Source organism: Podarcis cretensis, assembly GCF_951804945.1.
Source record: "Podarcis cretensis genome assembly, chromosome: 12".
Taxonomy (NCBI): Eukaryota; Metazoa; Chordata; class Lepidosauria; order Squamata; family Lacertidae; genus Podarcis; species Podarcis cretensis.
In genome coordinates, this window is record NC_137181.1 from 51372284 (window position 1) to 51386066 (window position 13783).

The 13783-nt window shown below is 40.8% G+C and overlaps 1 protein-coding gene and 1 long non-coding RNA gene across 4 annotated transcripts in view; one reads left to right on the forward strand and one right to left on the reverse strand.

Moving 5' to 3' along the window:
- UBP1 (upstream binding protein 1) overlaps window positions 1-13783 on the reverse strand; it is a 34853-nt gene that overhangs the window by 6841 nt on the left and 14229 nt on the right. Inside the window, exons 4-13 of one of the 3 annotated variants that reach the window (XR_013832161.1) lie at window positions 12791-12896; window positions 12298-12404; window positions 11856-12008; window positions 11645-11755; window positions 11041-11148; window positions 6169-6275; window positions 5161-5215; window positions 3811-3904; window positions 565-655; window positions 252-385 (exon numbers count right to left, since the gene is read on the reverse strand). Coding sequence is in view for 2 of the 3 variants with exons in the window: in XM_079947790.1 (XP_079803916.1) it covers window positions 565-655; window positions 3811-3904; window positions 5161-5215; window positions 6169-6275; window positions 11041-11148; window positions 11645-11755; window positions 11856-12008; window positions 12298-12404; window positions 12791-12896 (932 nt within the window). In the remaining variant the exon portion in view is untranslated. The remainder of the gene's footprint in view (window positions 1-251; window positions 386-564; window positions 656-3810; window positions 3905-5160; window positions 5216-6168; window positions 6276-11040; window positions 11149-11644; window positions 11756-11855; window positions 12009-12297; window positions 12405-12790; window positions 12897-13783) is intronic. The other 2 variants (XM_079947790.1, XM_079947791.1) reach the window with 2 other exon arrangements.
- Window positions 7702-9261, forward strand: LOC307199775. Its single transcript, XR_013832186.1, has 2 exons — window positions 7702-7736; window positions 8728-9261. It is a non-coding gene; the product is annotated as an uncharacterized lncRNA (long non-coding RNA).

Genomic DNA, 13783 nt, shown 5'->3' on the forward strand with positions numbered 1-13783 from the left:
TCAAAGATTGTTTAGTCTGATGACTCATCTCAGAACCACTGAGATTGTCTAATGGTGGTGAATTAATCTTCAAACTTAAAGCAATTAGGACACTGGTGTATGGTGCAATTTTGTAATATAACTACTTGAGTAACAGAAGTAACAGCAAGTTAACATCATCTATTATGCCAGCTTAATTCATAGTTAGAAATCTGCAATTGTTAATATTTAGTAGCCATGACCTCAAGAACTTTAGGTTGGTTATAGCTCACCTAAATGAGAAGATTTGTCTCTTGGCAACAAACCCATCCGTCTTCAAGAAATCAGTACTGCCCAACTGCATTGCTACCAGTCTTACAGTCTACCTTTGAGCTCATCAGTGCCTGCATCATATCTGTGGCCTGCCCTGAAGGTGTACAACAAAACATTCTTCTTTTGAGCACAGTACTTCCAACTCCTGCATGAGCTCACACAGGCATATGCCAATCGAAAATCTAAATTAATATCTCCCAAATCCCTCTAGTCTAAAACAGACTTTCGTACAAAACTGATGCAAGCAAGAGTTGGCACAGGGATAATATTTACCTTGATTTAAGTGCATTGTAAAGCCGAATTCCATCAGCTGGACCACAGATTTGTACCAGATCTTCTCTTGTAAGCTTCAGTAAATCAGCACCTGCAGAAATAAAGCAGAATAGCATCCATATAATATATAGATCAGAATGCAATGTCCACAGTTGTAATATGCCACTGTTGCTTAAAGTGCATCTCAACAAATGCCTCTCCAAAACATTTAGCTGAAAGGAGATATGCTCAACCTTCCAATTCTGGCAGGACAAGTTTCGTGGCTTCAGGGACTTGGCTGAACAGCAGATTTTCTAACTTTATCATTACAGGCAGCACTTCATTCACTGTGCATTCATATTCTTATTTATTAAATTTCTATATCACCTTCAAAGATCACAGGGTGATCAGGGTGCCAAGAACACACACTCTAGATCCTGCCACCCCCTCAAACTGGACAGAACCTGGAGAGAGATGGATTCATTATAGACCCCCTCCTCAACTCTCAAGTTCACCCTGATGCTGCACAGAGTACTTGAGTGGGCACAGCTGGGTGAGACCAACTCCATCCTGTTCACCCACCCAAGCCTTAGCAATGCATATTCAAATCTAACAAGGATCCCCTGTCAGCCCCTAATATTAGTGTGTCATATCCACAGAGCATTTTCAATTACAGTTTTCTGCCAACAAATCTCAAGACTCCTTACAGCTAGCCTCCTCGGTAGCAACCAACATTTAGGAAAATTCCCCAAAACATTCAGTTAACATTTAAAATGGTTAAGGGATGGGAAGTATTAAACATTCGTGTTTTCCCTTTGGACTATGTTTTCTCTTCTCCAACTTCTCTGCTTTGGTCTCAACTGTGACATCTGTTTCTCAGGTTACGGTTCTGTGTTGTTTACCTCTTGTCTTGCTGCTGCCACTTGGGATAGCAGCTGTTTTAAGGCAGAGACTGAAGCTTGCTGTGTTTTCTCTCCTTTCTCCAGATTCAAAGGAAACTGTGTTAAGGTTCTAATTATGCCACTACACAATAATGACTGGGGTAGGAACAAGAGAAGGCTGTAGCAACAGCAACCTGCACTATTTTCACTATCCACTATTCACATTTACTCTCAACAAGTGTGCATTCCAAAGACATGCTTGATCAGTGACTAAGCATGAAAGAAGGCAGAAAGTGCGCTTCCAGCATATTATTTGGTGGGGAGGAATTCTGACAGACACTCAAAACTCAACTAGTAGCCTAAGGAAACATGCATAGACAAATCCACAAAGAAGGCAGACAATCATATAATTTTTGGTACAAAAGAATCCAAATTGTATCATGCTGCAACTGTTGCTATTAAGTTGGTCATATAAAGGGCCTGGCATCAGGAGTGAGCAGCAAGATAGCCAACTTTGCAGATGACACAAAATTATTCAGAAGACTTCCAATATCATGGTTTTATGTAAATAACTGCCATATCTGGAACACCACATATAGCGCATCCCAAAAGAGATATTGTGCAGAAATAATAAAGCGTTGGAGCACCTTCCCCACAAAGGAAGCCTTGGGGGATTTTTAGGAGATGAAACCTAAGGGAAGACATAGTGAAAGTGCTAAGAATTACAGTGGTGCCCCGCAAGACGAACGCCTCGCAAGACGAAAAACCCGCTAGACGAAAGGGTTTTCCGTTTTGGAGGCGCTTCGCAAAACGAATTTCCCTATGGGCTTCCTTCGCAAGACGAAAGCCCATAGGGAAATCTCCGGAAGGCTGCTCCGAAGGCTGGCGGCGGGAGGAGGTCTCTCCGCCCCACCGGCAGCCTTCGGAAGGCTGCTCTGGAGGCTGGCGGTGGGGCTGAGAGACCTCCCGCTGCCAGCCTTGGGATGGCTGTCCTGAAGACTTGCGGTGGGAGGAGGGTTTTCCTTCCCACCGCCAACTTTCAGAATGCTGTTGGAAAAACCCTCCTCCCACCGCAAGCCCCGGGAACAGAGGAGAAGCGCTGCGTGCCTTCCCCTCTGTTCCCGTACCTGTCCTGAAGGCTTGCGGTGGGGAGAAAAGCCCTTCTCCGCACCGCCAGCCTGGCAAGTGGTCTCCATAGGAACGCATTAATTGATTTTCAATGCATTCCTATGGGAAACCGTGCTTCGCAAGACGAAAAACTCGCAAGAAGAAAAAACTTGCGGAACGAATTAATTTCGTCTTGCGAGGCACCACTGTATTGACTGTGTAGAGCACAGCTGGACAACCTGTGACCCCTCCATATGCTGCTAGACTACAACTCCTATAATCCTTTGTTTGGTTCAGAGTTTGGTTCTGTTTCCCACCCCGACATACTTTAGTTTGATATGATCTTTTTCCTACTCTCATATGAGAAGTCTCACCCACTTAAATAGATCAACAACAAATACAGGAGACAGAGGAAAGTACATTGAACATGGTTACTTTCCAAAACTTCCCAGTGGCACAGATGTTTTAAAAGGGGGTTAGACAATTTCATGGAGGACACTTATTGTCTAAGGTAAAGGTGCCCCTGCCCGTACGGACCAGTCTTGACAGACTCTAGGGTTGTGCGCTCATCTCACTCTAGAGGCCGGGAGACAGCGCTGTCCGCAGACACTTCCAGGTCACGTGGCCAGCGTGACGAAGCTGCTCTGGCGAACCGGCACCAGAGCAGCACACGGAAACGCCGTTTACCTTCCCGCTATAAAGCGGTACCTATTTATCTACTTGCACTTAAGGGTGCTTTCGAACTGCTAGGTGGGCAGGAGCTGGGACCGAACGACGGGAGCTCACCCCGCCACGGGGATTCGAACCGCTGAACATGCGATCGGCAAGTCCTAGGCCCTGAGGTTTTACCCACAGCGCCACCCGCGTCCCCTAAGGGGACTTATTGTCTACTTCTTGCTTAAACCTCCATGCTTCAGAGGAAATATTCATTTACTCCTGGGGGGGAAATAGGAGAAAGATGCTAATTGCACAACTTGTTTCTGGACTTCCCAGAAGTAACTTTTGGAAATGGAATGAACCCTTAGCCTGATTCAGCAAGGCAGTTCTTAAGATTATAGTGAAGAAGGGATGCTGCAAGTGTGTCAATAAAAACCATAAAAAATGCTGGAAAGAACTGACAAGGAAAAAAAGAAATCGGGTTGAATTTCTGATAACTAGCAAAGTTATCTGTTAAATCTATATTGCTCACTTGACTTCTATATCAGAAATACATGAAGTCCCATGGGATGAAGAGCTACTTTGAAAAACAAGCAAACCTAAAAGTTGATCTTGTAAGTACCTGAGAAATTTGAAAACAGCCTTGTGTAAGTGGAAAATCTATGTTTAAGCAACCATTGTTGGGCTTCTTGGATTGTGGCCGATGGATGAAGTTGCTGGGGGAAGAAAAAAAATTACTTAAATCTACATTTTATACGGTAATATGCACTTTAGGTTTTTAAAATACAATATTTTCTTTCTAAAGGTATTTCTGTACCACTGTATCATAAAATATCTGGGTGCTGTAAAACAATAAAACACCATTTAAAGCAATATGAATACTCATTATAACCAATAAAACAAAATCCAGGAACACTTACAGTTTCTTCGCCACCACTCTCTCCAAAAACCTTCCTGAGAGGATGACTGGTAATTGGCTTTTAATTGCAGTGGTGCCCCACAAGATGAATGCCTCGCGAGATGGAAAACTCGCTAGACGAAGGAGTTTTCCGTTTTGGAGGCGCTTCGCAAAACGAATTTCCTATGGGCTTGCTTCGCAAGACAAAAATGTCTTGCGAGTTCCTGCGGGGTTTTTTTTCCTCTCCCCCCCCTTTTCTAAGCCGCTAAGCCGCTTATCCGCTAAGCTGCTAAAAGCCGCTAAACCACTAATCCGCTAAGCCGTCAATGGGCTTGCTTCGCAAGACGAAAAAACCGCTAGACGAAGAGACCCGCGGAACGGATTCTTTTCGTCTTGCGAGGCACCACTGTATTATACACCACTGCGCCCAGGGTTGGATTTTTTAAGGATCAGTCACACCATTGTCTTTTTAAGAGCAGATGGCAGAACCTAATCAGGCAACAACTCTTTTGTAACATCCTGAACGCACCTGGCTATTCTACTCTGGCCAGGAAGAGCAGTGATCTAAGACTGCGCATGGCCAGATGCATCAATTTAAGGATCCTGTCCACATCAGGCTGCACTGACTGGAGCTGATCCGGTAACACTGGACCAGACAAAGCGTTGGACAAATGGGCTGGATTAGCTGTGACAGCGGCATCTAAATCACTCCAAATTGGAGCAAGCTTGTCCTTCAGTTGCCTTGCAAACCACTTGCAGCTAGGCACTGTGTGCTTCAGGGTCTGCCCCACAAATCTGGAGTAACAAGTCCCCAGACAACATGGAACTCTGGAGCTGACTCCTTGCGGATGCAATGCATGCAGTCAACTGTAATGTCACTGCCTTCAAGGCCATGTGATAGACACAATGTATCAGCTTTCTATCTCAGCTTGGGAGTGAGATTTCCACCACTCGGGCTCTGGTCTTTGTCCAGCCCATTTCATCAACCCCACAGCTCCTCAGAATACCAAGGAGTAATGCATTCTATCTACATGGTATGAGGGATTCCTGGTAGCATGAGAAACTGGCACTCACCTCTCCCGATACTTGAGGAATTCCATCTCCTTGGTGATTTGGAGATGATGAATTGCTAGACAGAAGGATGCGGGAAAGGAAGATTACATTATTATTTTACTTTTATTTTTTGAAGCTATAAGGCTGTGATACAGAGGCATTCCTCTCAAGTATTTTCCTGCCAGCAAACTTCCCACTGCAAACTCGGGCAGGGATGGAACTTCATAAATTTAACAGAGCAGTTTGGGAGTTCAGTGCTAGAATTCCAACTAGGAACCATCTCCAGTGCATGTGTTGTTTTAAAGTGCATTTATCTGTCAGCACCTCAGAACTGAACTGCTAGAAGAGAATGGCCAGCAATTTTATAACAGGTACATTTTTGATGTCTTATTGGCATAATTTTACACTAACCTCTAAACAATACAACATAGCACTGCCACACACTTGCAATAGGATTCAACTTCCAGACTGAAGACCACAAAATATTGTTGTAATACAGACCTGGGCTGTTTCTCCTTATCCTGTGCTTAGAACAGGGTTGGTAAAGGACATTTTACTGCCTGTGACAAAGTAAAAGTTGCCCCCCAGCCCCAATAGTCTACAGTGGAGACTGAATGATATGGTTTGTTTATATACCACTTTTTAGTCCAAAGGCCTCCGAAGTGGCAAACAATATTAAAACAAAAGCAATATACACTAAAAGTACAATACATGAAACACCTTAATCAAAACAATATAAAATAGTGGCAGACTTTTCAATGGCTGGTACTAAAAAAGGAGGACGTACCACTAAGAGCAGGAGATAACACAATATCCTCTGTTGCACTACTAAGCTAGGAATGTTGACAAGGGTTAACTTGTCTCTTCCATGTTTCTGTAAAGCTTTGGGCTTTGTATTATAATTTCTTGTAATCTGATTATCCCGAGAGAGATAATTAAACGCAAGGAAATCACATACAAGTTCCACAGCATCGTTTTCTTCAGTCTTAATCTTGATATAAGATACGTCATGCTAGAAGAGAAGCATACCTGTCTGGGACACTGTAAGTAGTACTATGTGGAGTAGAGGCAAACGTCGGAGTTGGGGTAGGGCTACTGTTCACAAATGCGGTAGATGTATCAGGCCACGGTGAACACTAGAGAAAAGAGAAACATTAAAACAGCAGTTTTAAAGCTGGGCTTCACTTTGCAAGAGCATAACTCTTACTTTCTCCAAAGCTCTCTACCAGTCCTCACTTATTTTATCAAATAATTATATATTTACTATGCATGCATACAACTCAAGCTACGTCACTAAAAGTTTATACGTGCCTTGAGATAATAAATTTAGTAATGACTTCCCCCCCCTACAAACAGATCTCTTCATACCTGAATTTCTAAACTATTCCATAAACTGATTGTTTTCAGTGAGTGACTAACAAAATCAGGAAATTTTAAAGGTAAGTCCACGCATTACAGTATAGCTGGATGACTCTGTAGGAAATACCCAGAAACTGCTCATGTACATTGGGCTTTACTAGCATGGTTTCCTCCAAAAGAACCATGGGAACATAGAAGCCTACAAGGAACCAGAAATCTCTCACCAAAAACTCATTCCGATGGTTTCCTAAGGGAAGCCATGGTAATTTAATAGCATTGAAACAAACCTAAGTTTAAAATTTAGATACACATCCACAAAACTTTATGGCATCTCAAATGTGCAGTGTTAAGCACCCAAAAGCAAGAAAGGGGAGAACCTCACTCATACAGCAAGGGACTTTAGATCTCTTGCAAACAAAAAAAAAGGGAGGGGGACTTTTGAGCTTCTCATTCACATTCTACAACCAGTTGTAGCGAGCCGCATTCTGCCTCACAGAAAGGAAGGGGAAACAGCAACACAACATGGGGAGAGACTTTTCCCACATACTTTAAGGAAACATGCACTCCAACCAAGGGCACTGCATGCCAGCTCCTATATCCAGAATGCACTACTTGATCAGTTAGTTTTTTTTAAAAGGTCTGACCTAGTTTATCGAATTCTGAAACATTGCTTTGAACCACTGAATGTCTGGAGGAGGATTCTAAGCATGTTCAGCTGAACAAGTTTAGATTCTTCCCTGTAGCTGGAAGCCACAACTTACCAGGGTCCTCTTTTGCAAGGGATTGGTGGATCATATGCTAGCTTGGCATGATTAGGGTGGGTGGGAATAGAACCATGCATACCTTGTAGTAACAGTCCAAGGTCCACCATCCTACTTTCAAAAGCAATCTGTCAAATGTCTTTGGACACTCACAGAGTAAGAACATGATAGTGATCCATTGTTTGTAACCAGTATCCAGTACTCAGAGGAATACCACCTCTAAACTTGTAATCACAGCAATTTGCTGCGTTTTCTTATCAGGATAAAACCATGCACATTCGGAAGAAGGCTATGAACGCCAATTTCATAACCCTTCTCCCTCTCTCATACATACCCTCAAGGGAAAAGAGAGCAGAACCATTCTCAGCAGCCTTTTTTTCTTTATTCAACAAGAAAATAATTTCAACAAGCCTGACAAACACAGAGTTCTGTGTTTTGAAGCGCACAGAAAGCAGAGGGGGAAGCTGGCATGTACAGGTGGCTGTTTTTCATGCCTTTGGTGCACGATGGGGATTAAGCCCCAATTCTAGGGCAACAATAAATCATGTTCTGATTTCTGACAAAGCAAATATGCATTTCAAAGATGTGCACCCCACACTGAAGCTACACTCAAATATGCATGCTTGTATTTTTTACTTCCAGATGTGAATTCTAAGAATTTTTTTAAAAAGATACATTCTCTTTAAATGTAATAGTTTAAAACAATATCAACAACTGAAATAAGTATAAAAAGGTGCCACAAAGTTTCTGGGTGCCTGAAATGTGAAGGTTCAGCATTTGTTTTGATACAGTATGTATTTTATGGTTGCTTTCAATATACTAACTGAATAATATTCCTTCTGAGATTGTAATCCATGCTGCCTATGATTAAATGGGACATTTTAGATCAATAATTTTCTCAAGATAATGACAGTTAAGCAGAAATTAACACTGGATTAAAGCAAATGCATTCTAGCTGAATAATTACTGCATTTTAAGGGTACTATATTTTAAGGGTGCTATCCTATAGTCCCTGGGATGGTTATACCAGAGACTAAGATTTTGCAGAGCTCTCTCTCTTTCTCTCTGTGGGTGAGGTCTGCCGTCCCACTGCTCCTGTGTAAGATTGTTGCTTTGTCCACCACAACCAATCCTTCCCATGACCCAGTAGAATTGTATACCAATAATTATACACAGAAAGCTTCCTCCGTCAGTTAAAAATGAAATGATGATAAAAGCTTTGACTATCTCTATCCCTTTAACTTTTTATACTACCCCCCTTACCTTTTTTAGGCTGAACATTTATGGTAAATCTAAGATATAAGTATCAGTATCTTTTATGCCTTCTTAAGTTACACTTAAAGTACACATTTGATTCTAAGCGCAAGTTTTAGATGTTGGCCACTATTTACTACATGGACCTCTACTCAAGAACTTAGCAGTGATTTATTTGTAAATGTTCTCTCTATTTTGTATTACTTTCCCTCAGATATGCATTCTTCTGTTTCCAACCAAAGGAGCCAACTGTTTGTATACATGATTGCAGCACAAGTTTGAACAGCTCTTTCAGAAGAGCTCTTTAGTCTTCTGCTATTGTCATGACTGGACAGAACAGATTTCCAATTCTCACTATTGATGGGAAGTTTTGCTTCTGCACATGACTCTGGCAAACCGCTCTAAGCTGAAGCGTTCCTTCCTCACCCACCCTAGAATGTTTAGTTCACATTGAGTTCATGAAACATCGTACCCTGACCTGTTCTCAATGCATGGTTAACCACATCTACGGAATGCGATAGTTATGCTATATCAATCACTAGTAATAGTTTAATAAGGAGGTTTTCATATCTGTCCAATTCTGTGTTCCCTTTCCCAACTTTTAATCTATTGATGATTAATGCCTATATGCAACCCTTGCATTGTATTTGTGTTAACCAATCAGCAACAAGCACATATGTGGCAATGCTGTAATATTCAATAAAAGGGACTCCCCGAGACATGCTCGAGAGATGCCTCCCATATGACACTTCTCATTCGTCTGTCGTTTATTTCAACCCAACACACTATATCTTGACCAAAAACACTGCTGAAATCCTTATTGAAAGCATTACTGCAAAAGCTATGAGAAAAAGAGGACACGGTAGAATCATGTGAAATCTTGACCAGCCTAGTGGGGGTAGAAAACGTCTTGGGAAAATTCAGTGTAGAGCAGCAAGACCCAGGTTCAGATCACCACCAGCCATGAAGTTCACTGGATGATCTTGGGCTAGCTGCTATTTCTCATTCCAATCTACTTCACAGGTTGTCATACAGTGGAAGGAGCAGGAATGGCACAAAAAACATTTAGTGGTTTTTTAAAAGGAAGGTTTTGGGTTTTTTTTGCTACCACAAGATAGCACTCAGTGATGATTGCAATCCTGTAAGCCAACAAGAGCTTTCCACCACTGACCACCTTACGGATAGAAAGCGTTGGCATGCTACATCAGTGATAGGGAACTTATTCAGCCCGGTTGGCTGAATCCCCACCTCCCTGAAGGCCACCTGTCATTTGCCTGCTGACAAAGCTGATCAGCAAGGCCTGCCTGCAAAGGAACAACTGAGAGCACCCTGTATGCTCCTAACCATTCAGTTGCTGCTGCAACTTTACCTGCTCCACACTCAATATCACATATCCCCCATGTTTCAGAAGTCCGACTGGCCCCAACTAGAAGCCAGGCACTTATGCTTCTGGTACCACACTCTGGAATACTCTTCCAGTAGAGATTTGGCATGGCTTACTTTCAAATGTCTCATGAATTATTATTATTTTTTATGCCAGACAGGTCTATTCAGTTGTTTACTTTTTATTTTTTCAGAATTAGCCGCCATTTTGTATTGATTTTCTGCATCTTACATTTTATTGTATTGTATACATTGTTGGGTTGATATTTTATGAGAGTGAGTGGTATATAATTCTTATTTTTTACAGTAGATAATCAAGACAGCTATATAGGGAATGTACATGTGATTTGGAGAAAACAGACAGTAGGTCAAATTAGGGCCCCTGCTGGAATTCAAAGTGCCAGTTCATAGGAGAGAGAATGTTACCATTCAAATGTATTGTCAGTCTAGCCAAGGACATTTTAACAGCTGGATATGCTTGAACTGGCTCTTTCACTGGCAGCTGGTTTCATGCTAACAAACGGAGAAGGCCTATTTTGTTGTGTGTACAAAGGGAAGAATAAAGGCCTACATAGCATTATTCAACTCTCAGTTTGTACTTTTAAGAAGTGTATCATATAAATATTTGCACTGAGCAAATACATGATTAGGCCAAGCTCATTTAGGAAATTAAAAATAGTATTAACAAATGGAAAGCCATTAATAAGGAAAGCAAAGTATTATTACTGCAAATAGTTAGACAACACAGAGCCATGAAAAAAAAATAGTTTGTGGAAACTTACATGTGAAAATAAAAAAAAATACATCTCAACTGAATGATATTGCTACTTCTCATTCCATTAATTACAGGAGAGAAAACAGTTGTTAAGAACACAGCTATTCAATAAAGCCATTTCAGGTGTAAACTGAAGCTCTTGCTTTTATTAAGAGTCACAGGCCTGCTGACATTTTTATGTGTTAGATTTAGGAAGTATTTCTCACTAAGATACAAGCATGAAGTAATTTGTGGGTAAACGAAAGTGCACGAAATTAAGCCAAGGCAGACAAAATCCTTGTTTTTTAATCTTGGATGATGGAAATTGGTCCTATATCTAACACTGCACAAGATAACTTGCACAATGAAAAGTAAGCAGAAGTCCCTTACACTGCCTCGCTTTGCCAGAGAATCACCGTAGTCTGCTGGCAAAGTCCGCTTGCTGGACTTTTTCTGCTCATGTTCAACTGCATCTTCAATTATAGGCTCAAGCCTCATCTGGACAAACACCAAAGATGTGGATCAATTTCTTTTCATTATACAGTGAGGAAAATTTAAAAGCCTTTTAAAAACTTCTGCAATCGTTAGAAAGCTATAGGAAACTCACTGGTGTTTAAATAAAAAGAAATGCAAGAACCCAGTGAGGCTCTGCCCATAAATTCAATAACTTCTAAAATACAGCTCTGGGCTCAAACCAGACAAGAACAAAACAAATCCTGAGACAGTTTTCTTTCAGCACTGAAGGGCTTTTAGACATGTAATGAGGTTTGAGCAAAGCTAAATGTTTTAAGAAAATATATATTTCTACTTGATCCTAAGTCTTATGGGTCTTTGTTTCTTTGTCAAAGACATCTGTCAAATGAAAAGCCTACTTTTAGATATATTTAGCTTATGACCCACCCCTTGACACTCTAACTCATTACTTAGATTAAAGTATGTTATGTGTACTATGCGCCATTTATCTCTGAAAACGAAAACATTTCAGTATTATTACCTCTGTGAGAATTGTAGTGTCATATGAAGGTTGATATTTTTCTTTTTCATGAGCAGTTCGTTTCTCCATTTTTTCTCTGTCTGTTTTCTGTTTTCTATCTGCCCCTTTTGGCTAAAAATTAAATTACACACAGAAATCAAGCTTTAGAAAAATAAATACTACAAGCCTCTGTACGCCAATTTCCTCCCTGCTGTTCATTAACATCTCTTACCTTAAAAACTTTGATTTGGCAGCTGGCCGAATGCAAATGATCAGTGTATTCTCCATTTTCTGTCTGTTTAAAAGTGTCAACCTGAATCCTAAAAGGAACTCCTTTTTCACCTCCATGTTTACGAGGTGTAAATTCAGTGCTGATACAATGTACCTAGGGGTTTAAAAAAAAGCCACAATATGGTGTTCATTTGTCACTACAGTATTACAGTTTTCTTTTTTACGGGAGGGGGAGTAAACAAGTTGTAATCTTCATTTGAGAAAAAATTATTTTCAAGATTTTGACAATTATTTAACTTCTTGCATACAGTACACAAGAGTGATGTTACAACTAAGAAGAGCGAGGACTGTGTTTCAGCTCTTTTAAATCATTAAAGATCACCAACATTTCTTTCCCACCATTAAAAACTACTATCATTTCTTAAGAAAACAAATCTTCAAACCTGAATAAAGGCAGATGTTCGTTTTCCAGGATCCCACAGAAATTCAACTGCATTAAGCTGGCTTGGATTTGTCTTTATATCGATTACTCCAACTGACATAGGAATATCTTAATAAAATAAACACAGTTTTGGGGGGGAAACAATGCAGTGAAGATTTCATTTGCACATTTTCATCTTAAATAATGTTCTCTTAGGATAGATTGAGAGTAGCAATAATGAACATGCAGAAATTTAGTTTAAAGTTTCACGTCTTTTTTTTTTTATTAAAATACCATCTTTGTGCTTAGATCACACCATCTATTAATTGTTACTAACAGGGTATCTCAAAATGAATGAGAGAATTTCCAATGCCCTTTGTGGTAATCTACGTAATAATGCATTATTTAAACCACGTACAATTCAAATTTTACTATATAGTACGTCAGAAGAGTTAACACTTCTCTTGTTAATTCATCTCTTCATATGAAGAGGCTATGTTAATTAACACACCTACCTAAATCAAGTAATCTGTCTCCAGGGCGATTCCACTTCCAGCCTTCAAGTTGCTGGTGCTCAGTATACTGCAGTCTTCTGTCATGGAACACAACTCTTATAATACTCTAAAAAAAAAAAAGATGACGGATATCTAGTTTGCAGTGTAAACATGTGCCAATGCTATGCCCACCCAAATTTTCCTACTGCAATGAAATCAGACAAACAAGAACCATGCTTCCTTTTGGAGGAATGCTGAAGTATACAAAGGTATGAGCTTCTCACAGATAGCCTGCAGAGTGACAATATCTTAGTTTTAAACTAACTTTGAACATTCTGATGATTCTCTACCTGGTTATGTGCACTCTCTCTTCTATCAGGGTGATAAAGAGCACCAGAGAAAGGGGTATCACAGAATCATAGAGTTGCAAGGGACCATGAGGATCATCTAGTCTAATTCCTTGCAATCCAGGAATCTTTCACCCATTGTGGAGCTCAAACCCACGACCTTTAGATTAAGCGTCTCATGCTCTACCAACTGAGCTACCTTGATTTCAAAGAAAAACTCTACAGGCTGATGGGACTGGACAAACCTATGTGTTAGCAATATAAAACTGGAGTGGGGCACACACAAAAAAGAAGGAAGGGGAAATACTGACGTGAGAGCAAGTGAGTCTGTACAGGTTTTAGAAAACAGAACCTGCTAAAAATTATATTCACTAGAAGCTGTAACCTGGATTCAACTAGATACAATGAAAATGTGTGGTGGGATAATGAGCTGCTTGTGCGTTGAAGCTGGATCCCTCAGAGCTCACTCAGTGTAGTGAAGCCCTGCCTTGAGCGGAGCCCTTCAGCATGGCTCCGTCAGTCGCTGGTAGAATCTGACAGTGGGCGTTTGCGGAAACGTTTCCAACATAAAAGCTGTTTCACGGACATGCGCCTCCTGGATTCCCTGCGTGACAGTTTCCGGCGGGGGGTGGGGGTCCTTAAAGGCTGTCCTGATACCTCCTCACTG